The sequence below is a fragment of the Adelges cooleyi genome, unplaced genomic scaffold (genome assembly GCF_023614345.1).
Source record: "Adelges cooleyi isolate 19-005CV unplaced genomic scaffold, UGA_ACOO_1.1 ACOO_flye_CR_arks_rails_tigmint_CR_PRNA_574, whole genome shotgun sequence".
Taxonomy (NCBI): domain Eukaryota; kingdom Metazoa; phylum Arthropoda; class Insecta; order Hemiptera; family Adelgidae; genus Adelges; species Adelges cooleyi.
Genome location: NW_026096268.1, coordinates 6,358,985 through 6,385,158, shown reverse-complemented (window position 1 = coordinate 6,385,158; position 26,174 = coordinate 6,358,985). Strand labels below are relative to the sequence as shown.

Below are 26,174 nucleotides of genomic sequence, written 5' to 3'. Positions count from 1 at the left end.
GTGGAAAAAAAAACTGTTTTAATATTGTTTAAACTTGTAAAATAACATAAACTAAAGTGTCTCCGAGGAGAAAAACTAGAAAATTGCAATTATTTTTAAGACAGTGTCTATTATGCTTGACGAATCACTTTGTACGGGCTATGTGTCTTGGGTACTAGGCATGTATATTTTCCATAGGGGGGTGGCTGTAGTAGTAACAACAGTAGGATTAAAGTCAGTTTGTCTAATTAGAAGGAAAAAAGCCGTACAATATATCGCGGTGATAAGATGAATGATGGAAGTGAAGAACATACTTCTCCTCTGTCTGAAGTCTGAACATCGTCGGTCGCTCGACGTTTTGATAGACATTTTTTCTTCTTCTATTTTCCGAATCTTTTTATGTTCCAAACTCGAACGTTGAGCTGTATACATATTGTCATTTAATCTCAAAAGATTCGGTCTCGCGGGTGGGAACTTGTGCGCGTCGTCTTATGTGAACTTTCCGAATCAACCGAACGGCTTTTGTCGCGGTTTTTCCAATTCCGTCGTCGACATGTTATTATTATGTTTCCAACACATGTGGCTTGCATAAAAAAAAAAACAAAATGTAAACTCCTTCAATTTATTATTCGAATAATGCCCACCTGAGTATCCTAGTGGGGGCTGTGATCGATGCGCTGTTTGGCGTTCTCATTAAACAAAAAAAAAAACGTTATTTTTTTTAATTTTTTATGAAATCTAATTCCAATAAACGGCGAGCATTTATTTTTGCCGAACACGGCTTGGTATTTGTGTGTACACTTCTTTTAATGAACTCGCGAGATTATATAGTTTACCGATCACGGTAGTATCCTTTTACCGATTACCAGACTCCATAATGACTGCCTTTGGCGGTCGTCTTATCCCCCTCCCCGCCCTCCATTTGCCGGCTGAAAAGAGGAGAGCGTTGTTTGACCTTTTTTTTTTTTTTTTTAATTGGACTCCGTGTAGCAAAAACGAGTGCTGCTCTTGGTTTCGGGCTCCTCTGTTCTTTTACCAGCTTCGATTAATTAACTAATTGATACCGAAACCGATGATACGGCGCATTATCAGCTGATCTATTATATTGCGTCACGTCCGCGGTCCGCAGTTCAAGTCGGGACATCAAAAGTTTAGAGCCGGTCAAACAAAACTGGGGTTTCCGTCTGGAAATAGCCACCACGTCAACCCCTATTTTCTTCTTGCCCGAACCTTACATTCACTTTACCCGCCAATGTCGTTTGATGACTTGTTTACTCGGGTCGTTGCCAAATTCGATTAAGGCCGAAACATTAGACTTTAGTTACATTGTAATTTATTATTTGTGCAATTACACAATTTTTAATGGATTTTCAGTCGTTGAATTTCGAACACTCACAGTCGTTTTTTTTTCATTTAAAATATTCCTTAAAAGGTTTTTTTTTTTAAATAAGGAATTACCTAAAAAAACATGTTATGTTTACATTATCGAATATAATTGACGTGCGATTAATTCAGCTAAGACTTGGGTAAATACTGCCTTAGCGCGCATTGGATGGTTTTTCTCTGCTGGGCACAACTTTGACGCTACTCATTAAAATCAGGGGTTTCCAGTTCGGTGAAACCGAGTGGGGGTTGCGGTGCGGTTCGAATCATCAGGCCGCATACCTATAGTGGTTTTCGGGTTTTCTATTTGATCACCGGTCGAATTTTCGAACTCGGAACGCTCTAATAAAGGTATTCGCAGTGCGCCCTGGTCTGGTCTGACCGGAATATTATTGAAATAATCATTTTGCACAAAGGCAAAGGCGGTGGGCTCGCTTCACCCCCGCCCTCAATAATGTCGGCCAAGAGTTCGGGGCTTTGATTTTGAAAAGCACACAGCGGTTGCCGTCACGTTTGCATTGAGCTCAGAATGATTATTATTATTATTTATCATTGATTGATAAAAGGCAGTGCCGGGATAAAAGAAACGCAAAATAAATTGATCACGGGAAATTCTGAAATTGGATTTCCACAGTTTGTTTAACCCGTTCGACTTAACGGTTCTTTTGATCCACGTCGGGGTTTCTCAAACGCGGTCCACCCTCAAAAAAAAAAAAAATAAATAAATAAATTTGATTTAAACAAGAAAGCCGCTAAAGTGAAGTTAAGTCACATTTTTCGGTCGCCGGTAAATTTATTAATTTTAATGTAATTGCTTTTCGGGTTTTTTCTAGTTTCATTCAAATGCATTTTTCAAACTTTTTCAGTGGAAAATATGTTCGCTTTGCTTGTTTTTCAAAGTATGTTTAATATATGAGTGTGTGTGTATACATTTATGTTGTGTCTGTGTTAATCCTATTAAAAACAGTATTTATTTAGCGCAAAAGTTTGTTCTGCTGTAGTCATTATAGATAGAGGCTGCCAATAAGCGCTGTGTGTACCCACTTTATTCTTTTAAGTAAATCTTTTTTTTTAGAAAATCTATCGAGAGGCTTTAGCGGTGTACAAATATTGTTGTTTAATGATTATTAATTGGGCGAGCTGGAATTATTTAACATGTGTAATTGGTATAATAAAGAATTAATTAAACCAAAAAAAAATGGCACCATTTTCAGTTTTTATCTACTTAACCATTGTCCATTACAGCGTTTAAAAAAAATACAATTTTAATTTCCCCGTGTGTTGAAAGCCAGTATACACTAACTTGTAATAAACATGTAGTTTTGTTTGTCATTTTTTTTTTTACTGACGGACAAATTAGATTTAAAACAGCATTTAAATTGATCCGTAAAAAAACAATTAAGCTTTAATTAAGTCGCTATGAGTAAACAAATATTTATGGTTTTTTTTTTAACATATCAATTTTCTATTTTTTTTATCGGTTTCGGCTAAACCGAAAACTTAAAACGGTCGGTAAAGCAACAATAATATTGTTATCTGGTTTGATCAAGCATTTAATTTGAACTAGTGATTTAATGACCGAAATAGTGTGAAATAAAAAAAAACATTTTAATTCGATTACACTATGCGATTCAATGGCGGCAAGTTCACGTTGGCGCATGTGTATTATACCTAAATTATACCATGGAAGGTTTTGTTGGTGTATTTAGAATGTTTTCGAATTTTCAAACAAATATTATTAATATAAATCATGTTACGGGTACTACTTGCGTCGACGTTACTGGTTTAACGTGCACCTAAGCAAACAAGCGGAAATAATCGCAATGTGTACTTAACGGGGAAAAAAACACCACATGCCAATGAAAGTTGTTACCGACAAAAGTGTTGCGCGGCTAAGACGATTTCAAACGAGGCGACGGTGGTTGACGATTTCGAACAAGTCAGTGTTGGAACTTACTGTCTTACGACCACGGCGTTATGAGCGAATAAGATGCATGAGTAATGTAAGATTTTAAAACTTGAACAGAGTATTCATTGAACAAACAAATATAACAAAAAAAAAACAATTTTATTCGAAGAACCCACCTATGTCAATGGCACCGTACAACAAATGCGGTTTATCTTTTGCCACCGGAAGACTTACAAGCGTCTGTGGTTAATTATTAATAGGCGCGTTTGCGTTGATAATTATTATCGGGACAGAGATATTAGTCGAAATCACCAGGTAAGTGTGTGTGTGTGTGAGTGTGTGTGTACGTGTATGTGTGCGCGCTTATGTCGGAGACGGCGGCTGTGGTGCGCGGGAAGTGCCCCCTCCCCCCCGATGGGCCGTACCTGTGCTTTGACGCATGCGTACCTGGTCCGAACGCCGACGCCGCCGTCGTTGCCGGACTCGTTTCGGGCGGCACACGGCCGGCCACAGTGCGATCAGAGTCCGCATCAGTACCGGATCTTTTCCGCTACACACCGACACGCGGGCCACACGCTACACTTCTCTTGCCGTCTTTTTTTCCCCTCCCCCGCCAGTTTTCCTCCCTCGTTTTTTCGGCTCTTTTTTTTTTTGGTTTTTTCCGACCGACTTACAAAAAAAAAACACTTCCGCAAAGTCGTCGCCGTCGTCCCGCAACTCCATTATTATTATTATCATCGCATATCGTCCGGCGGCCCGTAAGGAGTGCATTTTCTACAAGCGTTTATCGCTTTATCCGATGCGATCGTCTTCCGGTTGACCACCGGACGGTCGTGTGACGACCACCACTAAGCCGCCGCCGTCGTCTTTTGCCGCCCGGCGGGCACCGCGGTCCCAGCGCCATCAGCCATCACGTACTGCTATACGTACCCGGGGGCACTGCACGTAGCCGGAGAGCAACAGCCGTCGACGCTGCGGACTTGTTGCGCGCACTGTTGCTCACCCGTCGCCGCAGCCGTCACCACTGCCGCCGCCGCCACCGCCGCCGCCGCCGCATACCACCACGTATATCAGCCGGCAACTGTACCGCCGCCGCCGCCGCCGCAGCCTCTTCGGCAACAGTTACAACAACAGCAACAACACTATCAACTGGCCATCGCCGTGACGCCGCAGCCAAAGACACCGCAGCCGCCGCACGTCGGCCTTTACCTGGCCGCCGCCAACACGTCGTACCCGCAACAGTACAGAGAAGTTATCACGACGGCACCGCCAACAGCAACGATCGCCACGCCGGCGGCCGCCGCCGTGCAGGACGACGTAGAGATGGTGAGTTTTTTCGAGAAAAAAAAAACTGATCCGGTCCCTTAGAAAACACGAAAAATCTAGTTCAAACCTTGCGTTAGTTCACTGTTTGTGTTCTGTGTGCAAGAGGAACACGTTAGAGTTTCATTAGAGATAAGTTAGAGAATTGCGCTTGTTAAATACTATATCCGATAACCGATTAAAATGTACAACCGGCAACCTAACGATAAAATGCAACGTTTTGGTTGGTTGGATGACTGGTAAAATGTTTCATTTCATCCGGTTTGACGGGAATTCTTCCAAGATTCTCGGCTTTCAAAGAAAGAGGTTCCTCTCCCTCGAGGTCCGTTTGGACAAAAATAACTCTACCCACGAATCCGTTCTTTTTGATGAAACAGGGTTTTTGTCGATTAGGGTTAATCGACTTGACCTAACCGTTTTTTGGTCAACGTTGTCGTCTCGCCTAACCCAAAGATATGTACCAATTTGAACGTCTTCACGTTTCGATAGGGTTTATAGAAATTCTGGTTCTCGAGGAAGTCCTCAGAAGAAAAAAAAAACACTAAACCATTCAAATCGTTTTTTTTATTTATTCGAAAACTTTTTATCTCATTTATTTCGACGATCACTCATATAACTATATGGCAGCACTGGGAACGACCAGAAAGTGAATTTGAAATTGCGAAGCCGGTAAGCGATTATATGCATGTGTATCAGAAAAAGTCAACACGTGCCGCTGTGATGCTTTATAAAAGTTTTATGCCTGTTGTTTGCTTAAAATTGAAAAAAACGCCACGCATTTTGTTAACGCTCATTTAATGCACTTAGATCACTCGAGGGCTTTAAATGGAAATGTTGAGAATTATTCAGAAACTTTTTGTTCTATCAATGTAACCTGTGATTGTATTGTTATTTTTGTGCCGTTTAGATTTCGAGAAAAATACATTAATTAGGTGTTTACTATCTAAAAATTTCAAATTATAGATCAGAAATAAAGAGGTCATTACACTGATCAAGCAGTTATTTGCCTATTGTATGAATTTAGTGTCGAAATCGAATTGTCGGTGTGCTCATATATCTGTCATAATGTCGGTGTTAGACCAATATAGATCTAAGTATTAAACCGGAGTTACCTTGGGGCCAACAATTCGCTACATTATCTTTCATTATGTGTGATAGTTTTGGTATGGTATGGTGTATGGTTCTAGTAGTTTGTTAGATTAATGTGGTTTTATTTTCATTTTGTGTTCAGGGTTACTATGAGTATATTTTGTTCACATATTATTTTCATTACCGCTCAAAATAGTTGTATTTAACGGGCGTTTGGCGAAGTTCAAAATATACATTTGTACGGGAATGATAATATCTTGAAAATAATAAATGATCTATACAACCAGTTTTCAACTCATCTCGGGTTGTGTCCATTTAAAAAGTCGTCGAAATAAAAACAACATCTCTCTGAACAGTTTTTTCCCGCCCATTTATGTTTGCCTCTTGATGAGTAAGCATGAGTTTAGGTGGCACAAGATCGAAGTATACTTTTTTTTTCTATCTCGATAACATTATGTCTATACATTATTTGACTGGAACTTCCCAATCCCATTTTGCGCTTGTCTTATCATTTTTTAGCTGTTCAGTGATCCGAATTCAACTCTTTACTTGACAAGGGCAAATTCTAATTAAAAGTATAAAAAAAAGAGTTCATCACGAAAGTTTATGCTGAAAACGTTTGTATTTTAAGAGATACATAATCCGTTGTCCGAGTTGAGAGAAGTGACGTTGCACGAACTTATCCGACTTGAAATAGCAATGTACAATGCGGTACTACAAGGTGGTCTCCATATTTTGCTGCTGTATCCCGTAGGTTTCCACATATTATTGCCGGATTTCCCAATCGCAGACCAGAGGCCCTTGGATCCGATCCGCGTCAGGTTCACGCGTTAAAATCACTTGTTTTTTGTGTGAGGGGGGGGGGGGTCCGTTAAGGGAGGGGCAAATCAAAATATGTCGTACAAATCTCCCGGAACGCATGAATACAGCCGGTGTCTTATCCGGATGTACTTAGGCCGGTACCGCCTGCGCACCGCTACCGTGGTCGTGGTAACCGATAATTTGCGTCAGCCGTTGCGGTGCCTTTTTCCTTTGGGCCGTGTAATTTTCAACGGCGGTTATTGTGGCCGCTTATAGGTTGTCTCCGCCAACTCTGTACGTCTTGTTCGGACTACCCTGGTCTACAAAAGCGGTTGCCTTGCGAGAGGGGGGGGGTTAAGGTCGGGGTGTCTAATGGTGGTAATCTGCTCGAGATCACGGCCGTCCGATGCCTCGGTGATTTCACTTCCCTCTCCTCCTCCTCTCCGCCCCCCATAGGTATGTATATGTATATATATATATATATATATTAATCGCTCCAAGGTGAACGCCGGTCTTCCTTCCCTCCCCTTACCTAACGCTCGCGGGGGAGATCCGCCTACCGGGCGCGTCCGAATCGACTCGAGTGAGGACGTTCACGTTGTGTTTTTCGATTGGTCTCTGAACGTTTGTTGACATTGGACAAGGCCGTCGGCGGTATACGTTTAAAAATAATGATGTTTTTTTTTGAGGGTAAACCGTTGGAAAAAAAAAATTGGGATTTTTTTCTGCGCCAAAAGAACCTGTCAACGTTTTTTTGGGTTTATATTTTTACTCGCTGTATATTTTTTATTGGCAATGCAAGTCTATACGATTTGCATCGTCCACCGTGTGAACGCCCCCGCGCATTATTTAATAACATCTTAAAAAAACCAGAAATTCGTTTTCGCTTTCCAGGAATACCTGCACGACTTAACGGTTTACCGGTTTCTCGGGTAACCGAACCCGTTTGCAGTTATTACTTCTTAATTTCTGCAATTTTCAATCGTTTTTTCATTGTAGTAATTATCGAAGAACGGCTGCGTCAATCGAATGTCGACCCAAGCAGTATTAATAATTACCGTCGTCAGAGGTACAGGAAGAGTAGGAGTAGGAGGAGGAGGGCGGAAGTGCCGTTTTATTCCGATTTGTGTTTACCGTTTCCGTTTTGTCTTTTGTATATACATAATATAAACATTGTGAGTAATACAATTATCATACCGCCGCCGCCGTCGTCTTAAGTACAAAGCAGTGTCGAGAAATACCGGAGGCGCACCGCCGCCGCGCCGTTGCTGGCATCAGTCGTAAATAACAATTTCACGAAAAACGTTTAAGTTAATTGAACGTTTCAAATCGTTTTTCGCGCATAATAAACACACTTCAAGACGAAAACAGCTATAAAGCGACAGTCAACACCGGATCTGCTCTGAAATCAAAGTATATAAACGTACTCAAAGCCCTCAAAAATAACAATATTACGCACCTCGTTTGAATGTATTATTTTCTTTTATTTCTCCTCGAGGAAGAGCGCACCAACTACCGTTTCTTTTATCTAAATCGGCCATTGGATTTTTAACCGATTCGGTTCGATAACGGCGGTATAATAAACGACTAGCGTTGTTGTCAGGCTTGGAAACCTAACGGCATTATATTTAATATATATCATCTGTGTTCCCACCGTGTATCCAAGCTGGAACTCCGGTGTAGATCCGCCTCGGGCGACAACCGACCGTGCTCGCTGAGAAAAATATTAGACAAGCGTTTAATTGGAATAGAAAAAATAAATCTTTTTCCGAAGGGGCGACAGAGCGTACACGGGGGGGGGGAGAAGGGTTGGGTGAGGCACAAGCGACGTGTCCTGTATGTCCGGCGAGATATTAAGCCGTTTCGGGAATTTGGCGTTGGTTTTGAGCGATTTTCAATTTCCCAGGTATTTACCGGTGTCGGTCAGGAAAAAAATCCTAGGCTGTCATAACTCACCACAGTGGCCGCGATGGGGGGGTTAAATAAAAATAACTATCCGTGTGTTGTGTATGTGTTTATTATTATATTTAGTAGTGCAAGGGAAACACCACCGGGTTATTATTACAACCCCGTGCGTTGTCGTGCCAAAGTCTTGTTGGCCATAAATAACGGCGCACTTTTTGATTAAAAACAACACAAGACAATCTAATATCGTGTATATTATATGGATCCGGCTAGGTTAGAAGGTATAGGTATAGTATTTATAAGTAGTAAATCGCACTGTCGAAATTCCGCGAAACGTTGGACACATGGAACCGGTCGGCGAAGAAGTGATGCGCGGTCGCCCGTTAGAGTTAGTTAATATACCATAGGTCATGGATTCATTTGAATAAAATTCACAGCGGTCTTAAAAAAAAAATATGTGTATAAGTTCTCTCTCTCTCCGCCGGACGGATAAGTCTTTTAAACGTATGTGATTGAATTTATATATATATATATAAATGTACTATACACACATTTTTATCCACCACCGCCACAATAGTTCGGTACGCGGCCGCACGCACCGCGTTGTACTTAAGACTCAAATGAATGACTCCGTGTAACGAATGCGTGCTTTGACCACTAGCTGTTGTTGTCTTGTACACATGCACACATACATACTTATAAAGAGAGACCGGTTCCCTCGGCCGGCAGCGGCACAGTCAAGGTGAACCGGTCAATAGCCCCACGGAGGTCCTTGACTCGGCTATCTGACGGAGAAGCGAATATAATCACTTTCTTCAAAAAATGTTGTTTTTTTTTTATATTCGTCCGTCTCTCTCTTTCACGGGTACGCCCCTCCGCCGGCCAGGAAATATAATAATAGTACGTCCGACGATGACTCATCCGCCGGCCCAAGACGTTTAATTGTGTGTATACTCACGGGAAAAAAAAATAAAAAATGATAGGAGATCACGGCGAGAGCCGAGGAAGGAAATTTTACGCTAGGATTTTTCCAAATGTTTTTTTTATCGTTGGGAACACTCGGTATACACACACACACACACCGTATAATAATCGAAGCAAGGCCACGGTTAGGTCGTTGGAATCATCGTCTTCACGCAATCGTGATCTCCGGCCGTCGTATTGAAATAGTGGTTTCCCAGAGCCGCCGGTGCAGGCCGTCGATCCGCCGCCGCCCCCACCGCGCGCGCGATGCCTGTCATTAGATACACACAACATATATCTGTTCTCTATTTTATAATAATATAATAATAATGTACATTTAACGCGTAGTTTTCCCGTCTCTATACGCTGCTTCTCGCTTTACCTCCGCCGCCGTGTGTTCAGGACAAAGAACCCGGCCGAGTCACGGATTCTTGGCCGAGCACCGCCGGTCCGTGACCGTCGTCTTCTTCCCCAAAGTCCGACCGTCGTTGTTGTTGCATCTGGATGTACAATTTTATTATTGACGTGTGAACGAATTCTTTGTGTAAGTATTATATTAATATATATTTTATACCGTAGCCAATGTGCCACTGGCCGGTGGTGTACAGACAACGTAGTCGTGGTGTTGTTGTAGGTGCACTGTTATTAACAGCGTTGTTGTTCGGCTTCGTTCTCAAAAATTTACCAATTTCTGACATGACCGACACGTTTACCTATCCCCCCCCTCGTCCGATTTAATCTCGTCCACACGAAGGGACATACCATCGCGGCGACGATGAGATGGCCCGATTGTGTGGAACGAGGTTTAACCCGAATATGTGCCTTTTGCCCTGCCTTTCCTTCCCCTTCACGAATAACCGAGGGGATCGATGGTGGCGGTGGTGGTGTGTAGCATACGGCGTTAAACTAATGAACCCCGTCGACGGGGGAGAGTGCGATGACTATGTACTGTACAAGAGGGGGGACGCGGGGATAATGGCGCTGTCACTCGGCCGTATCATTAGACACGTCGAGCTGCACGTCAATGTAAGCATACACCGCGTACAGACGCACATTGAATCCTTCTCCTGTCTGCCTCCCCTATTATTGCCAGAACCACCAGCGCGGCAGCATTAAAGTCGTCGGAAACGACCTAGACCGGGATACCCCCGCGGTGCTGCTGCTGGCTCTACTGCTGCGTGTATATACCGTGGCAAAATCAAAAAGCTTACAAACCCAGAGTGTGTAGAGCAAAAAAAACACATACACATACCCTTTATAATAATATTACTATGTATTATTTGTACCATCAATAACCGACGGTCCCCGTTCGTGTACGAGTATTATTATTTACGGGGGGTCACCGGTGCCGTCGGCCTCCCGGGCTTAGGGTCCGGCCGTTAAGGTTTCGCATCACCTGAGACCGTACGATTTATGTCCCTCGCGAACAAAATAGCCGACCCCCGGGCCCGGAAGGGGTAACTCGACTATCGGCGGAATGCCCGGTTTGTTTATTAGCCCTCTCGCCTTCCCCTCCCCGCTGACGTTTTCATAATTATTATTATTATTCACTTCGGGGCGCCTAACCGGGTGTGTTTTTTGTTTGAAAAAAAAAAAATTAACAAAATATTAACAGCTATTTTGTACATTGTGCGGTGTGGCTTTTACCGATATATTTATTACTATAGTTTTTCGATTTATCGTCGTTTTGTTGTTGTTTCACAAATGTACTTAACCTGCGAAAGGTATCTCCGTCGGTCATTGCTCTGTGGCAAGTTTAAATTTGGCCTTTGGACGGTATGGGGGGGGGGAGAGTGTGAATATTGTTTCGTGCCGATGGAGACCGCGGGGGAGGCGTGTAAGATAGGTACGACAAGGGAGAGTTTGTGTACACACACAAGTACAGCACATCATCCCTCTCGGCTCTCATCACTCTCGACGATTGCAATTTAATAATAAACCTACCAAACCGACAACGTTTGTTGTTTCCCATCACGGAAGTTTGCACACGTGTGTATACACACCTGTACGGTGGTTTTGTACTGTGGAAAAACGGTTTTCGCGCAATTTATCCGTATATGTGTTATTGTAATAGAATATTTTTATTTTATTTTCGAGTTGACACAATATCAATTCTTGTGGATCGACTTGTTAAACGATTTTGTTTTGTTCACTCCCAATTAAATGTTTGACAACATTGTCGTTGAACATAGTTGCCATTAGAATATATATATATATATATATTATTTATGTTCGTTCTTTGTAGGGAGATGCAAGTGAGTTTTTTTCGAATTAGGTTTAAACGGTAGTATTGGGTCCCAAGTTTGACCGGGCCACACTCGACGCAATGAAATACCGGTAGACGGTAAAAAAGTTTGAACGTTAAAACTTTCTTAACGCTGTTAGAGCATACACACACACGTGCTTTGGTAATGGGGTCCTCGTTATGCACGGCGGTATCGTCTGATGTGTAACCGCTGTCGTTTTTTTTCCACCACTTAAAAAATAAACAAAACATAATTAAGGTATAATCGATAAGCACTCGAGACAGTCTCGATCGACGGCGAAGCGCGTTACGGCCGCTATTGAGTGGATTGCCTTTTATTCGCGTTAAATGTCTAATTATGTTAATGCGTTTTTTGTTTTACCAATTACATTTTTTTTTTATACAGAATCATCAACAATAGGGGCTATTTTGTCCCCTTTAAGTAGAGGTACCTTTTAATTTCACACTCGGGGTAAAAAACAAATAAAATAAATGACAAATTAATAACGTTTGTAAGGCGGCAGTACCGAGTAGAATATTGTACATTACTTTCAAGCCCCTCAGACAAATATCATACTTTAGTGATTATTCTCCAAATCTTGACAAAACATATAAACAGCTATATACAGCTTGCAAAAGGTAGTAGATTAGGTAAGGTGCGCGGATTGGTGCCGTTTTTAACAGCATTGTCTGTCTTAAGTGATTATTATATCAACGATACAATTAATCTCGGTCTTGAATGGAAAAGTAGATATCAAGTTGTCATTAAATTTAAATTTTACAGAAACCACACGCAACTTAATTGCTCCAGAAATGATTTCGCATTTTCACCTATTTAAGCGTACTTGTTTGTAGTGTATTTCCATGAAAACCTATTTAGTGTTAACCTTAGGGTGTTTTAAATTTTTTATTTTAATTTTTCTCACTCGACCATCGTGTACTTGGGGGGGGGGGCAACCTAGGGTACACGTGTTTCGAATTTTTCAATATATTGTCCACGGACTTAACCGATCGGGTCGGGTTTAAGTGGTGACTTCGGGACGTCTTACGCGATGTAGGTTTATAAGTACGAGGGTTGTTTTTGTTGTGTTTGTCATTTTTTTTTTCTGTCCACTCTCCCTTTTTGCCAGTTATGTTTATTATTGTTTCGATCAGACCGCCTCCCCTCGGTGATTCCCGGAAACCCGCTTTGGGTAAAACACACGACAAATGCGGTATTTGCGGAATCCCTATTCGTCTTTTTGGTAATATTATTGGAGGAACGGACTTGGGTTATCTTCAATACCAACCGTCTCCGTCTGCCCCTGAACCACTGGTATTACAAAAAAAAATACTTATGCACGACCCACGTCCGAATGAATCCGTAGACTTCACAACGACCGCCTCGGTATATAAGGAAACGATCGAGTAATTATTATAATTAAATACATAATAAAGAACTAAGTCGATTTCGTCAAAGGGCGTGCCGAACGAGATCCTGGTCCTAGCTCTCGGGTTCTGAGCATAAAAAGAAAAGATTATTATTGTATATCCTCGGTCGCTGCTACACTTCCGGCAAAACGAAAATGGTAGAGATTTCGGCAAAGGAAGAGATTATTGAAGTAAAAAAATAAAATAAAAAAACCCAAAGAGAAAAAAAAACCTTTAAAGAAATGTTATTTTCTCGTTTATTCAGTCGGTGTCCGTTTTGCGTAAACTAATAATTAAACGCGGCCGTTGTCTGGTCGGGGCTCCAAAGGCCGTCTCTCTTTGCAAATCAAAAAAATATATACGTATACCCACCTTTTTTTTTTTTAACTCTCCGTCCTTCTCTTCTGGTTTGTAATTTGTGTTTAGATTTCCCTGCGGGGGTAGAGTACTACGTCCAGCTCTGTGTACCCCACACCGTCCACCACCGGCATTGTCAACACAGTGTACTCTCGTATCCAAATACGGAGAACAAAATAAATATAAATGTGTAACTACAACAGCAGGACCTAGTGGCGGTGATGGGGGTGGTGGTCAACTAGTGCAATTATAACGCACCTATATAATACCGACTGACCGCTAATTATAAACCAACCGCACGCCTCGTTTATAATATTGTTTTACGACCAGCTGTACATTATTGTGTCACATAGTCTGCGGTTGTTGTTGTTGTACACTCTCTGGGGCATATATATCCATACCCAGGACGTGTTGGCTCCTCAGACCTTCGGTAAACGTTGACTATGTTTGCACGGTTTTAAAATTGGACCGCAGAACGTTTCGATTCGGTCATGCCGGACCCCGAGTGATGTGCAATTTCAAAAACTATCCAAAAAATATCATATTATCAACCTTAAGGTAAACGCCACGCGTCTCCCTATAGTTTGCCCGGCGATTTGGCATTACGCATCCATGGATTTTACGATTTTCGCTGTTGCTCGTGTAATAAAATATATTTGCCGCCGATTTGTTTGCCGTGCGCGCCACCGGCCCATTTGTAAACTTATAATAATAATAATATATAAATGTATACTATGTTTACCGCGTTCGTTCTTTTCGCCCCTCTCGGTCCACCCGGCGGGGTTGAGGTGTATTATGTTTTCTTGTCGGTGAAAAATCGTTTTAAAGCGACGGCTTCCCCCCCTCTCTTTCCCAGGTCGTCTGCCGCCCTTTTGGCGCGCGCTAAAGGTTTTCATCGAAGGACTAACCGTTGAATAACAATGAAATGCCTTCACCGAACACACACACGGATACACTTCTACACGGCCGATTTTTCACCGAAAATATTGAAATTTCCTAGTAGTCTTCATTTCTTTTCTTCTTTTTATTCCTATATATATATACTCGGTTACTGTACGGCGGCATAGACCACACTGACTTGTATGCCCTCTCCATGGATATCCGCGTTGAGTTAGACAGGTGGCTAGACGCTGTCTGATTAAAAATTAATTTCTAGTTTTCATTTCCATGTTTACCGACAAATCGTTTCGCGGTACAATTTGTTGTGTTCAAACTGGTCTAACACATATTGTATTTAACCAGAGGCCTGTCGGGCGGAGGGCTGAGTTGGGGCGCAACGAATCACTTGTCCTGAACTCGAACTTTTTCCGCCCCTTTTAATTGTTACTCGTAAAAATGGTTAAAAAAAAGAAATAGTAGAGTGGAACGTCTTGATGAGGCGAACAGCACAGAAGGAAAAAATAGTAGAATAGGGCATGAAACACAACAGTTAGGTGGAAAAAGGAGAAGGGGAGACGTCAAAAGTGGAAAGATGGCCGGACTAAGGGTAGGGCTTTTAGAGTAAAGCGGAGCGGCTGCAATTCATTATCGTTAGTGAATCCTTAAACATATATAAATACCTCTCTATCTGGGCTTGTCTGACGTGCACACTTTTAGTGCGGGTCGTTGTCGATTCGAGTGCTCTAATGCGCGTTCGGATTTGGAAATGACAAAGCGAACGGCGTTAATTTTTAGTCAAACGCCAATGACGGTCATTATGTTGTATAATATAGTTTATGTGAGATAAACGAAGCAAAGGGGCGCGTTTCCGTGCGCCTCTCTTTCTTTGCCCGTATCAAGTGTATCGAACACGTTTTTATTTAATCATCCAACACTCCCCGTGGCGCTTCCCCCGAGACGTGGTTATTGTTTTATTAGTATTGTTGTCCCGGAGAGGGGCGAGCGAGATACACCTATACATCCACTTAGCCAAACCACACACACATGTATTGTGTATACGGGCTGGGTTTGATTGATAGACAGACCGCGGATTAAAATGTAACGAGATACGCGGCGGGTTTCGATTCGGCGAGGAAAAAATTCACTTTTCGCGAATGCGTTCATGCATTATTCAAAAGTGTATAAAACACACCACTAAGGTGGAGAGAAAAAAAACTAAAAAACACCAACGTCTCTAGTGTGCAACATGAGTATGTGTGAGCGCCGACGAGGTGTATTGTTTTACTGCATAAGGGAGAAGAATAATACAAAAAAACCAAACACAAAATACATTTACACACACACATAAATGGAGAAACAGCGAGAGAAGTTACAAAAGAAAAAGAAAAAAATTAAAATAATTCCCGACCCCATAGTGGTGAACAAACAAATAGTGGGGGGGGGGGTCGGAACAAGGTGAAAAACACTTTGGCAGTGTAAATAATAAATGCATAGGATTTTCCGCGGATTATCCGTCGAATTTCGTGTGCGGCAGGAAATTAGCTTTTTTCGAATTTTCATACTCAAAACCCCTTAAGCGACGTGGTGCTCATCTCTGGATCGTGGGAAGGGGGGGGAGAGAAAGAACTTGCGCCCTCGACTAGTTTAAAAAAGACTCGTAGTGTACACTTTAAAACTATTTTCACCATCCTATCCGATCGACGAGGGTCGAGGGTTGTTGTGAAACGGAAATATTTTGAATTTTACCAATATTGTATTTGTTTTGCCGAAAACAAAGATTTGAATTTGAATTAAATATAAATTGGTGTTTCATATATTGCTTTTGCAGTAAATAATAACGACCGATATCACCTATGTAGGAGAATGTAGGAATGCACACAAAATAACTATGTAATTATTAAACTTCAGGCAAAACAAACGAGTTGCTGTTAATTTTCAAAATATATACTTACGTAACAACGGTGGACCGAGGATGAAACAAATCACTCGCAGTTTCGCCTAAACCAGCATCTAATTTATTATGTTAACTCGATCGATTTTGTTTAACGAAGGTGTATTTTTTTTTTAAATAAAAGGATAATAATTTTAAAAAAACTGCGCATATGAACCTTATAGAATGCGCTTTATTCCCATCGGTTGGTCTTATGTGTAGTGAATACTCGCCCACTCCTTCTTCTCATAAAAGGTGCGGTTCTAACACTTTGCTAAAAGAAGAAATTGGACCCGTGTCTGCTGCATGACGTCCTCGAGTGATTGATTAGGCAAAGCATTAATAAATTACTTCAGCTTACTAACCATCGTCGTTATTATAATAATGTTTTATCGCTAATTAATTTAATAGGTTCTTAATCGATGCAATCCATTATCTCGTCATCGGGTGTGAGTTATTTTATTTAAAACCCCGTAATGGTACTTGAATAAACATTCTGAACGACCGATTGGGTCGCCAAAATTAGACTAACGCAAGCAGTCCCGAATGACCTAGTCGCCGAAGTAGAGATCCGGTAGTTCAAATTGTTTTTGGGTAAACGGAAAAATTGATCATCCTTAGCTGACACGATGGTTTTGCAAATATTCAACCGGAATTGGCTGTGGGTTGTTCGGCCGATTCCCTGACAAACGGTTGATTGTGTGCGGTTCTAGACGCGAGTCGCTTGCCCGGTCTCCTCTCCTGTACATCTCGCACAGTGTATTGTCTAGTCCCCCGGGAACGCGGGCCAACTCAGTGGTAGTCCTTATTTACTATTCGGCGAGACAAGGTGTTTTTTCCCTTCCCCCCTTCCCTCCATATCACCGCTGTCGGTCGACGTTTATTCCTCCTCGCCCGGACTGCCCTTTTTTTCTCTGCCGCAACGACGAAAATCAATTTCGGGTTTGTGCGCCGTCCGGGGAATAGATGATACAGAAGACGGACCGATTTATCACTTTTACCTTATGCCGCCGCCGCAGCCTAAGAAGGAGTTGCGGACGACGACAAAAGAAGCATGGGTAGAAGAAGTTTTATTCGATGTACACACACACACACACATACGTGTGGTAAATGTAGTTGATTTTTTTCGCCACGAAACTTTCCTCTGCCAGTAAGTGGATCGGCGTGTATGTATGTAGAGGGTGTCTCGAGAGAACCGTTGCAGTTTTTTTTTTCAAAGCCAATAATGATTTTCGAATTTTAAATTACCGCACCTCCCAGTTGTACTACGGTGGCGCGGTTATCGTTTTTGTTGTGTTATTTTCTTGGTCTGTTCGACGTTTGGCCTATGATTTTGTAATAGATTTTGCAAATTTGGGATGAGGATTTAATATGTTTAACTCGCAGAGAAGCTAGGGTGAGAGGAGTTGTCCCGCCCCTACCCGTGGGCACCCTTCCTAGGCAGTATAAGCACATATCTTCGTAGTTCACCCTGTGTGTACTACAATGTGTCTTACGCGTTTAAAGGAGATTGCGGCAAAAAAATAATCACAAAACATTAAATCGGTTGACGGCGCATTGTGTAGGCAATTCAACGGCGCACTGGTCTTTGATCTAACGTCGCCCCGGCTAAATTATATTATACCGTACGGATTTATAACCTCAATATGTACTATTCGTTAATAACAATTTCATTTATCTCATCAATGTACGGCCCCACCACCGTGTCGGCGACAATAAGGTTTTGTTTCTTCATAACGTTAAAATAATACATGTGTGTAATTTTTCATAACGTTACAACGCTTTGTCTGGGATTGTAATTTTTTTCGCGTTTCTTACGATTATTGTCTTTTCTTTCAAAACCAAGACGGCGTTGTTCTTTACGAATTATGTCCGGACACAACGTTTGTAGAGAGATCAAGGTCGTCGTTGGTGTTTATTATCGCCAAAAGATATTCACGGTTCGGCGAATCCGAAATCGTTTTTCCCACTCATTCTCTGTGGCCGACTCCATTGTCGTGGTGTCACGCAAACGCCATTAGAAACATATCGTATCAGTCGTTTTTCTAAGAATAAATGCCTTGTCTGCCGTACATAACTTACATATTATGTGCTTACCCGGAAGCCAAACTTCCTGGTCCGACCAACAGACAGCGTCGTGTTTCTCATCCCAAAGAGGTTAAATGCATTGGGCGATGGCTTTTATTTCCCACGATTGAGACCTCAATAAAAATCTAATCTAAAACTGCAGAACAATAATTGTACCTCAACCGTCGACCTAATGAAACGTTTCATGCGTATGTTGGTGGTCGTTTTCTGTTTAAGAAACTAAACATTTGACATTAAATGTATGTTACATGGACATTAAAGGTTAGAAAATAGTAAGTGATAGATAGAAAAATGGGAAAGGTGGAAAAGACGGCGGTTTTTTTTTTAGATTTTTGCTAAACCTAACGTACAATCTGGTTTAGGTAGGCTAGGTTCGGCAATAATCGGGGTTGGGTTAAGTACACCGTTTAAGTTTCGGTTTTTGCAAAAGTTTGATAAAGCGCTAAGTGGGTTTGACTTGCAGGTTCAACTGTTACTTAACGCACCGGAACAAACGTTGTTTTCCGCGTCGTTCTAGATTTGTTTTTTCAATTAAACCCGCGTTTTTTAAATATAAATGAAGTCGTTGTGAGAAGGGGTAAAAAGAAAAAAGAAAAAATTAATAATAATAAACTCGAACCTTTTTGTTTTGTTTTTTTTTTTAACGACACGGCAGGGCAGTCACATCCAACGGTGTTTTTACTCTTAATTCCCTGGACAAAATTCTATTAAAAACTAATTACACTAGGTCGAGAATTGCGTCTACCGAGTCGGCCAAATGGAATTCTTCATAATGATGTTAATTTTAATAATAGTAGTAATAATAATAATTTAAAAAAAAAAAAAAAAAAGAGGAAAAAACATCTCCTTCGCTGTGGACATATTTATCCGTCGCCGGTGCTCGTAACTACCGTTTAATATTCTAGTGTTATTATTATTAAGCCGGTGCACAACCGGCTAGCCCCACGAGCCCTGGTGGTGAGGTATAAAAAGCTTACAGACAGCGGCCGCTTGTTATTATTTTATTTTTTTTGTAGCCGACGAGATTTTAATTGACTTGTCGGCAACGGGGCCCACGTTTAAAAAACTATTATTTATTGCGGCAGTTATTATATATTGTGTGTGTGTGTGTCTGTAATTCGGCTAAATCCCCGTCGAGTATAACAATCCTTTTTTTCTATTTCTTTTTTTTGTTATTTTATTAATATAAATACATATTTTTTGCGTGATGGATTACAACACCGTTTTTTTATTTATTTTTTATACTGCCGTCGCTGATTTATCCGCCTGGAGCAAAAGTAATAATAATAACGAAATAACAATTTATAATGGCCGAAAAGCTCTCTATAGAAGAGACGGTCCGCGGTATTCCGGTCAAAGTCTGCCGTGTGCCGCCGGGAGAGGGTTGGCAAAAAGGGGATTTCCAACCCAATTAGCGTTGCTCGAGAGTATATAAAAACAACCACACACACACACAGTTATAACTTGCTGCAATCACACCGCCTTGAGCTGATATGTGTGTGAATTAATTCAATTCACCGTCGTATCATCATCGTGGCCGCGTTGTAAATACTGTTTTTTTTGTTTGTCTCGGCGGTCGCACATTGACTTAGTTACAGAATTAAGATGGAAAAAAAAAATTGTGAAATGCAATTTTCCATCGACAATGGCGGCGGACGCGTTCAATTACTTCTGGGGGCGAACCGATATGATAGCGGCGTCGATATAGCCTTTGGATTTTTATTGCTATTGTTTTTAAGTATTTTTTATTTTATTTTATTATGTCATTTATTCTACGAATCTCTTTAGCGTATAATACAATATTTTCCCTTTGCACACAATGACCGTATAAACCCGGTAAATTCGCCCTTCGAATGCGGAAAATGCATTTTTTTTCACCCTGCGACGGTGTATATTATTATTATTATTATTATTATTATATATACACACAACAGAGCGCACTTCAATAGAGAAAAGACGACGGGTACACACACAAAGGTTGTTCCGGATGCGGGAGTGGTCGGAGAGTGTGATAAAAAAAAAAATAATAATAATAAAAAAAATTGTATATCCTTGTAAACAAACTATGCGCTTTTGTACGAGCGCGCATTGTGACCTATTCCTCTTCTACTCGTTTGGTCTAAAGTATTTTTTTTTAATGACGGATATCGTGCTTCATTAGAATATAGGGTGTGCTGGCAAACACATACAGTTACTGTTGCCGGGTCCCTTTAATGAACATTTCGTTTTGTTTCCATTTTTTTATTTCTCGAGTCTAGCTCTATTCGAAAGGTTTTTTTTAAAAGTAAAAATATGTATAAATTGTATTTTCTTTTATGTTCACAGCGTGGGTCTGACGAGATGGTCACATCGCCGGGGGTCGAAGGAGGACCCGTCAGCAACGGAGACACGATGGGACCCAATCACGTGGACAACAACAACGACGCGAAAAAAGTAAGTACAAATAAAACGGCGTGGGGGAGGGGGAGGGGGTTAATGCATATGTAAGTTGGTACGGTGGTAGGTGGTTCTTAGGGTCTCAGTAATAACTGTCTGGTTGATCTTTCCGCCGGAAATGATTAAAACATTAGTTTTTTCCAATCTAGTTTAGTGATCTTCAGAGTATCTAAAGTTAAATTGAGCCAATTCCTTGTACAACAAGTTTAGTAAAACGTGTCTCTATGCGGAGTTCGAAACTGTTATTAAATTTTCTCTCGACAAGTTTAAGTTGAATTGTTTTGATAAAAGTCCTTTCGGAAAGACTTGAAAAAAATGTACAAACAACAAAAGTCTCCCGAAAAGAATTAAATTACAATTTTTAATGAAAAAAAAGAAGCTCTTCAGGCCTGAATATTTTTAAGAACTTTTCTAGCAACGAGTTCTTACTCAAATGGCTTTTGTATACAATCTCATTGTCCCTTAGCAGTAAATTGTATTGTAAAAGTACCAAAGGGTAGGCATAGTTGTCGAGTAGAAAAAGATGTCTTGTGTGCTTAAGTAAGTGCAAACGCATCTCATGTAACTTTTCTAAGTACCGCAAATACTTGTATGTCAATAGGACTTAGAAATCGTTTCTAGGCAAATTGTTTGAAAATAACGGTTAGTAGAAAATGCTCAGTCAAATTCATGTTTTAGACAAAAACGGTTATTCTTCGTTTAAACGAGTATTTAAGTCTTATTAAAAAAAAAAACAACATTTACAAATCTGTACAATTTTCTGAGCACAATTAGTAAAAGACTTTAATTAACTACAACAACATGGTTGTTGACTAGTGTTGGTTAAGTTTAAACATCAAGATTTAGATTTGTGTGTGGCAGCGCTAAGTTTGCTGTTGTAAGTGTTTGCATTGTTGTTACATAATTGTTTTCTCGGGTCTTGATGTGATGTTAAATGAGAAACGTGCTTTGGGGCTTAAGTTGTCGGACCCAGTTGAGAGTTTTGGATTGGAAAGCATGTTTTGGACGAACAGGTTAGGGAGGTTAGGACAAAATTAAAACGGGGTTTTTCTAGTTTAATTTGTCTTTTTCCGGTTAACCGAGTTACTCGAGTAGGCTTTGGTCCCTTAGAAATGTTCGGCCTCTCTCGTGATCTTATTGCGGCGCTGACGGCAAATAATACAATATTAATGTGTGACCGTTGCATCTGCCGGTTGAATTTGTAAGAGCCGTTAATTAATTAGTAGTAGACCTTCCGGCGACACTGTGGGAGAATGTGCATACCTTGTAAATTAAACTTAAATCGTTCGCGCCCAAGTGCCCACAAGACGGCCCTTCGGTTTATGCGTGGAAAGTCGTTGCCATAGGATAATTTAGTTTTACCGACCAGGTCCGTTATCAAAAATAGTAATCCAGCAAAATTATGCAATGTTATTTGGCAATAATGTGTAATTTTTTTACAATACTTTACTTGTTATTAGTCATTAATGTAGTAGATGTATTTATTATATATGTATACTTAGATCGGCTTTAGTTCGTCTGATAACATTATGGTTAGGGGGCGGGGGACGTTCACGTGCATTTTTATATTGACTTGTTGACATCAAGCACCCTTACGGAGACGAACGACGTTAGCTGTCTATTGTCATGACAACCCGATTGAAAACACTGTCAGCAATAATACACAATATATCCAGAAGTAAATGTAACAATAACCGATGATAACAACAAAAATATATATTATTAATATAATAATAGCGACGCAAATACACTTGTAGAGCTCACTGTGTCTAGAACGCTACTAGGGTTGGTTAGGGTGGAAACAATGTTGTGTGTGTTTGTATTTCAGTATTGTCGTGAACGTGTTTCAATCGAAAAGTTCCCATTTCATATAATACGTATCTTATTTTTTTCCTACAAAGAGCACTCGTAGCCGTTTTATTTTTATTTTTATTTAATAACATTATTTTATTTCATTTTTTCCGGCGACCGCCCTTTTCAAAAATAATCTATTACTCGTCTTTATTAAATTTTTCCTACACGACACACTTAATAATAATATAACGTTTTGAACGGACTGTGCTGGGTGTAGGCAAAAGAAATGTGTAAGAGGGAGTCCAAACCAAATTTGATGGTTGAACGCTTCCGACGGGGTATAGGGGCTTATACACATACATTATTATTACTATATATATATATATATATATATATATATACATTATTATAAACCCTGTGTCTCGTTCGCCGCCACTAGTGCTCGTTAACGGCCACGATTTTTCATTTTTAACTGGCGTGAACGAATATTGTATGCGAAATCCTAAAATAATGTGCACACACACACATACAATGTTGTGTTGTGTAGGCTTCTTTTTCTTCTTCTCCTCCTGTACACACCTAAACGCGTCCGAGGGCGCCGCTTGTTATTACTACCGCGAGGAACGACTTGAAGGATTTATGTATGTGCGTGTATATTGTATATATATTTATATGTACCTACACATTTTTTCTCCTCTGTCTGTTCGGGCCTCTTCTTAATTCTATCTTGTAAACGGGCCTTATACAGGCAGGGAGGGGGGACGATGAGGGGTGCTTTAAGAACAAACGACCCGAGACAATTAAAAAAGGCGCACGCAAGAGGTGGACAGTAATTATGTATACGGTGCCTGCCCCGAGCTCGGTCAACAAAGGCGAAAGGGGTGAATGAGAAAGGCAGAACCGTTCCTCTCCGGTGGCGACAGCTATAAACGGTCGGTGAGATAATTTGAAAGGACTAGGCACAGTTGAATTATTTATTACGAGCTAAAAGCAGGAGAAAATACCATAGCAGACGGACGAACAGAGGCGAATGTAGCGGTGAAGGGGCGGCAAGTGGTATAATGATAGAATGTCGGCAGAGGCGGTCCGAGACAGACTCGTCGGGCTTGAACGCAGTTTTTTTAGGCTACCAAAAATAATTTTCCAACTTAAAATAAACTCCATAGCGTAGACTATAGCACAGCCGCTGTGTGTGATGATTTTGCAAACTAAGTACAGTTTATGAGGAATTCAAGACTGGCTTGGGCTGGACATACCCGGAGAGCATATAGTTATCTTATTAATTAGATGGTACTGGTAAACAGAATAGTTTGGAAATGAGCTCGGGGACGACCGAGGCAAAGATGGCTAGACTCGATAAATAAAAGACCCCATTGAGTTGAAACCGGATTGAAACGGAAAAATTGGACTTGGCTTAAACAAGAGTAAAATAGTTTTGGAAAAATAGAAAGTACACTTTTTATACCTTAATACATACTTTATTCGATAACTCTAGGGCACAAAAAATACTATATTTTTGGTAACTTTTAAAGTTGTACTCGCACCAAAATACTTGGCAGTGTTCATTCGGGTGTCATCTAATTGTATTGTTGCATTGTATGATATAATTGTCATTTTTTACTCCACGTGGGCTAAAGACCGGTTACTCAGGTCGGGGAACGTTTTTTCTTTTTTTTTGGCCGGCTAACGAACCATAATAGTAGTGGCTTTGAAAGAAAGTTAAATTAATTTTTCCCAAAAGAAACTTTTTAAACCTCTTCTTGGCGCGCCGTCGTCGTCTCGCCTGCAGAAACGGTCCCCCGATGAGACGTCGCGACCAAAACGTCCGTAAAACTTTTATAATCCCTGTGGCCCTCCCCCCCCTCTTTCCCGGATGTTTGTGTTTTTCCAGGGGACATCCTGGTGAGTGTGTGTGTGATGGGCGATGACGTCCCGGATGGAGGATTGGTCATGGCAAAAGCGTAGACGTCCGGTTATCCCCGGCGGACTTTGCCCGTGCCTCGTGCAAGTTGTATATTATTATGTGTACGGTATTTGTCTGTTAAATAATATTAATTTCCCACCGCCGACGGCTCAAAAGCGAGACTATACCTAAGACAAAAACCTTCTTGTAGAAACGTAAACCAATTACGGTGAATTAGACAGCGAGGAAGAAGTGGTGTACATTGTGTGTGTGTGCGCCTTAAGCGTTTGCGGCTCACTCCGTGTTTATAACGTCTTTATCGTCAATTACACAGTTTGTTGGCACACACACACTATAGGATTAATGTCTGAAGCAGGGGGAACAAGACCGCGGGGGTGGAGAGGAGGGGAAAGAAGCGCCAACATTAAACGGGCTTACGTTTTTCTCATTTACTCTTTTATTATTATACTCTCTACAGTCGCGAACTTTTGCGAATCGGCAACAGAATATTGTCGGTTTTAACATATAAGTAACCACCGAAGATATTGATGTTGTATATATAGCGAACTTTGTTTATGTGTGTTGTTCTAGAAGTACATTTTTTTGTTCCTAATATAAGAATACATTTCTGAAAACAGTCGACTTTTATGGGAATTACAAGATATAATTTTTCCACCATATTTTTTTTTTTTTACAAAAATTAAACCGTTTATAACCGTGTGTTTACCTTTATAAAGTTGACGTCACAACCTTAGCAGCAATTAATTAAACTTATTCAACAAATTTGTTGGTAACTTATTGGACATTTTTGGAGAAGCCAGAAATATGTGTACTCGACGGGTCGAGACTCTGAACATTTTTTCTCGGAAAACCCATTTATCCAGGAAGCTTCAAATAAGATCAGATTCGTCGTTCTTCCTGTGTCTCGATAATCTCTATGAATGTGTTGACAATATGAATATTGTCTAATGAGTAGATTTTTACACGACAAAAAGTCTAGACTCTGACTTATTATGTATATATACTTACGCCAACAAGAAGTCTCGATTTTGTTTGTTTTTTTTCCGAATAGATTTTCATCTCTCATTATTTCGTAGTCCGTTTCGGAGCGCCTATTGCGCTGACAATTTTGAAATGTGACGCCTAATTACATTGTGTTTGTGGTGGAATAGAGACAGACTAGAGTGGGACAATACTGCGCTGTGTATAAAATATATACAATATCGGCCGACTGTGTCGCTGATGATGATTTGAGGTCGTACCTCGGTATACCTATATATATATATATATATATATATATATATATATATAAAGGCTTCCTTTGTGCGTCCGGTTATCCAAATGATCGTCCGGGACGACTGCCTGTGCTGTGGTCGTTTTGATTGGGGAGGGGAGGGCGATAGAAGTGACCGAGGGAATATATATATTTATTTTTTCGCCAGCTGGATGAAATGACGGAAATCCACGGACGGCCACAAATTGAATTTCAACCGTCTGCGGTCGCCGCGTGCAGCTGGCGTCGTCGTGTGTACGGCCACCCCCTTTGAAATCATCATCTTGTGTTTGATGATAATAATATTTGATTTTTTTCAGGTCAAACTAGACAAAACTGCCAACAACAAACCGTCACGTGTGATACACATACGCAACATACCCAACGACGTCACCGAAGCCGAGGTCATACATTTGGGCATACCGTTCGGCAAAGTCACCAACGTGTTGGTGTTGAAAGGCAAGAACCAGGTAAGCACGTTCAATTTCGCACAGTCTTTTTTTTTTT

General features: G+C 40.8%; 1 protein-coding gene across 7 annotated transcripts in view; it reads left to right on the top strand.

Annotated features, from left to right (window-relative positions):
• Positions 1-26,174, top strand: part of LOC126843804 (polypyrimidine tract-binding protein 1) — a 158,859-nt gene that overhangs the window by 87,164 nt on the left and 45,521 nt on the right. For 6 of the 7 annotated variants that reach the window (XM_050581593.1, XM_050581595.1, XM_050581591.1 and 3 more), the window contains 2 exons: positions 20,587-20,694; positions 25,988-26,137. In XM_050581593.1, coding sequence (XP_050437550.1) covers positions 20,587-20,694; positions 25,988-26,137 — 258 coding nt within the window. Of the gene's footprint in view, positions 1-3,775; positions 4,598-20,586; positions 20,695-25,987; positions 26,138-26,174 lie in introns of those variants that run through there. The other variant, XM_050581597.1, reaches the window with a different exon arrangement.